Source organism: Triticum dicoccoides, chromosome 2A (assembly GCF_002162155.2).
Source record: "Triticum dicoccoides isolate Atlit2015 ecotype Zavitan chromosome 2A, WEW_v2.0, whole genome shotgun sequence".
NCBI classification, from domain to species: domain Eukaryota; kingdom Viridiplantae; phylum Streptophyta; class Magnoliopsida; order Poales; family Poaceae; genus Triticum; species Triticum dicoccoides.
Genome location: NC_041382.1, coordinates 531905233 through 531908804, shown reverse-complemented (window position 1 = coordinate 531908804; position 3572 = coordinate 531905233). Strand labels below are relative to the sequence as shown.

The 3572-nt window shown below is 52.6% G+C and overlaps 1 protein-coding gene and 1 non-coding gene across 2 annotated transcripts; both read right to left on the bottom strand.

The window, feature by feature from the left end:
* Positions 1 to 1435: 1435 nt before the first annotated feature.
* TRNAF-GAA lies at positions 1436 to 1508 on the bottom strand. The gene has a single exon. It is a non-coding gene; the product is annotated as a tRNA-Phe (tRNA).
* Positions 1509 to 1655: 147 nt separating this feature from the next.
* LOC119359529 (U-box domain-containing protein 26-like) lies at positions 1656 to 3170 on the bottom strand. Its single transcript, XM_037625685.1, has one exon. The coding sequence runs from the start codon at positions 3029 to 3031 to the stop codon at positions 1829 to 1831; it is 1203 nt and encodes a 400-aa protein (XP_037481582.1). The 5' UTR covers positions 3032 to 3170; the 3' UTR covers positions 1656 to 1828.
* Between the last annotated feature and the right edge of the window lie 402 nt (positions 3171 to 3572).

Below are 3572 nucleotides of genomic sequence, written 5' to 3'. Positions count from 1 at the left end.
CACAGAGCAAATATGAAAGAAGTCTACATTCTGAGGTGGCATTTGAGCACGTGTGCATGTGCATCTTCAACAAATAGTGAAGATCTAGATTTTCCTAGAATAGGACGTTTGTGACCATGCAAGCAATGTTAGTACTTTGGGTGCATTAAGCTGATGTCCATTCTCAAACTTGAAAGTTGTTTGTCATTAAACTCACAAACTTACAAGTGTTTCCAGCGGAAAGACTTTAATGTTTTCTGCTCGACATTTTGCGACGAAAAACCTAAACTTTATGACTTTGATATTTTGCGTGAGTGCGACTGGGAAAATATAAGGTATAGATTTATGCGAATTTGTTTGTGTGCATTCATGTGTGTGGGGAAAACTCTATTTTGGTCACTATGGATGCAATAAAAGGATGATTTGCATTCAAACTTCTTATTTGCGATGAATTTGAGGTCACTTGACATGAAACTTACAAGAGTATGCTAAAAAGTTTCAAGAATGAATGACTGTCATGTTATTTTGGGCAAAAAACTCGTCACTATATAAAAGGTACTATCCACACCTTTTATATTCACAATTTTATTTTTTTTGGCCCTGGAGTAGGTCAAATTATTCCTCCGCAAATCTTTTCACATTAGTGTAATACCTTATCATGCTTGATTTCAAGAAGTTTTCAGAATTTTTGACTTCTTTTGAATTTTCTGTTCTTTTCAATTCAGGTCCATTGGGACCCAAGAGCCACTGGGTATTTCCGAATAACCATATGGTTAAAAATAATATGAATGTGACGAGTGTAATTTCTTTTGAGAATACAGTATGGACGCAGGCAATCATATATACGCGCATACACTCATCCTTATGAACACACACGCAGACCCTGCCTTTATGAGCACCTCTGAAAAATTGAACCGGCATATCATTTTAGGATTGACAAAGTCACCACACACGCCTCGTAGTCGACAGGAACATCTTCTCTCACTGAACGCGCATTGTCGGCAATTATGAAATAAATTCAGAAATAATACAAGCGCCAGAACTTGAACCCTGATGGCTTGAGATACCACCTATCCCCCAACCATGCAGCTACAGGTTAGTTTGCGATGAGTCTAGATTCTGAAATGACGGGGTGTGAGTGCGTTGCGTGCTTGTGTGCATCTTCGATTTGGATAAATAGTGATTATCCTTCTCGAAGTAGCATGTTTGTGCACGAGAATGTAGTTCTGCCTCTCGGAATCGGATGATGACTTTGTTCCAATATAAAATAAAATAAAAATAAAAAATGAGTTAAAACTTTAGTTTGTAGCTCATGTGATAAAAAACTCGGGAGATAGAGTACATTTTGTGCTTGGTTTTTCATTTTCGCAGCTCAGAAATCAACAGCAAAATCTGGAAACAATATTGAACGATTTCGAAATTCGAAGACTAAATCAAAAAGAATAGAATTATAGAATGCGGTGAGCGTGGATCGAACACGCGACCTTCAGATCTTCAGTCTGACGCTCTCCCAACTGAGCTATCCCCGCTACGATGCTTCATAATTTGTAATTCCAAATTTATACCTAGATACATGGTAGACAACTTAGTTTGACAATTTTCCCAGGTTAATGCAACTCCTACGTCGCAGTTTCCCGTAGCAAAACAGTTGGAATCAAAAGAATCGCCACAATACATCCGGACAATTTAGTCTCTCAATTGACGCTTGAAGCTTCACAGAATTGCCACTACATAAGTTGCACGCAATTGAATACCATGACATTGGCAGACATTCTTGACGCAGAAACTTACAGCTTACAAGAACATCTAGATCCTCGCTAACTCTAATGAGTAAGTACTCAGCTCTGGTTCACCTGGATTTGAGCAGCTTCAGCAGCGCCCTCGCCTTGGCCTTAGCCCTGGCGCCGCACTGGCTCTGGAGCAGCAGCAGCAGCTGCGTCACCACCCCGGCGCCCACCGCCTCGCTCCGCGCCGCCCGCGACTCCCTGCACACGGCCAGCAGCGCCGCCGCCGCGTGCTCGCTCCCGTCGTTGCTCGACGACATCATGAACACGTGCCTCACGAGAATGCGCGTTGCGCCGGGCGCGTGCGCCACCGCCCTGCGCCCGGCCTCCGTCTCCGCCAGCGCCTCCACCGCCGCCAGCGCGCTGGACACGGCCCCGCCGCCCTTGACGTACGCCCACCACGACAGGTGCCTGAAGAGCGCGCCGACCGCGCCGTGGTGGATGGCGCTGCCACGCGCCGGCTCGGCCGCGCAGACCGCGGCGATCGCGCGCACCGCGGCCTCCGAGGCGCGCGCGTCGGGGGCCGGGCCGGCGTGCTGCTGCAGGAGCGGCAGGAGCGCCTGCCACACGCGCGGCGAGGCGGCCACGACGAGCGCCAGGTCCCGGGTCGCCGCGGCCGTGGCGACGGTCTCCAGGAGGCGGCACAGGCCTGCCTTGGCCCGGCCGCTGCCTCGCCCCAGCAGCCGGACGAAGGACGCCAGGTGTTCCTCCTTCTTGAGCATGTTGAGGCAGTCGAGCTGCGGCGCAGCGGCGTTCGACGGCATGAGGCTGAGCGCGCACTGCAGCGCGAGCTCCTCCGCCTCCGCGTGGCGCTCCGCTGGCGCGGCCGGCGCGGCGTGGAAGACGAGCGGCAGTAGCACGCTCAGGAACCCCAGCTGCAGCATGCACGCGCGGCCGACGTCGGACTCGGACGCCAGCGCCAAGACCTTCTTGAGCGCGCCGATCTTGGCGGCGGCGGAGGTGGCGTCGGACTGGAGGCACCGCTTGAGCGCCGCGAGCGACGGATCGTCGTCCGCCGACTCCGGGAGGCTGTGGTCGGTGGCGGCGGAGAGCCAGCGCTCGATGAGGTGGCGCAGGGTGCGGTTGGGCACTAGCACGGTGGTGTCGCCGTCGCCGAGGGCCTGCATTGTGACGGGGCAGGTGCGGTGGCCGTCGGCGAGCCACCGCTCGATGCACTGGCGGTCGTACGTCTGCCCCGTGCACAGCGTCACCGGGTCCGTGAAGATGTCCAGGCTGATCGGACACCGGAACAGGTGCGGCACGCTCATCTCTGGCACCCGCAGAGATCAACACGAATCCAACAAGAAATGGAAGAACCTAATCCCTCGTCCAAGCAGGAAAAAGAGAATCACAAACCACTCCACTTATACCAACCAAGAACTCATCGAGAAAACCCCAAAAAGATGGCGAACAAATCTGCAGCTCCGGCCGATCGGTGGAGAAGCCCTTGTAGGCCGGGATCGACTTATTTCGAGGAATGCGGTCACACAGAAGGCTATTTTAACTGGCTGCTGGCACTCACTCCCATGCCACTCCCATCAAGAATCCATGGCGATGTAACGTAACAGCAGCAGACGAAACCCGTGAAGTGACCGCAGCAGGGTCGGTCACTGCGTGAGATGCCGGCCCCGGCCCCTATGATGGCCGTACTTGATGCAGATGATGGGCACCAAACAACAGGAGTCGCAGCAGCACAAGTGTCACAGGCAGTACTGGATATGATATGGGCTCTCTCTCTGTCTGTCTCTCTGCCTGTCTTGGAGGAGAGAGAGGGGAGAGGAGGAGCGAGGAAGACGAGGGAGAGAGGAG

Bases quoted from the DNA above. Each gene is read 5' to 3' on its own strand.
- LOC119359529 (XM_037625685.1), bottom strand. From the start codon at position 3,031: ATGAGCGTGCCGCACCTGTTCCGGTGTCCGATCAGCCTGGACATCTTC.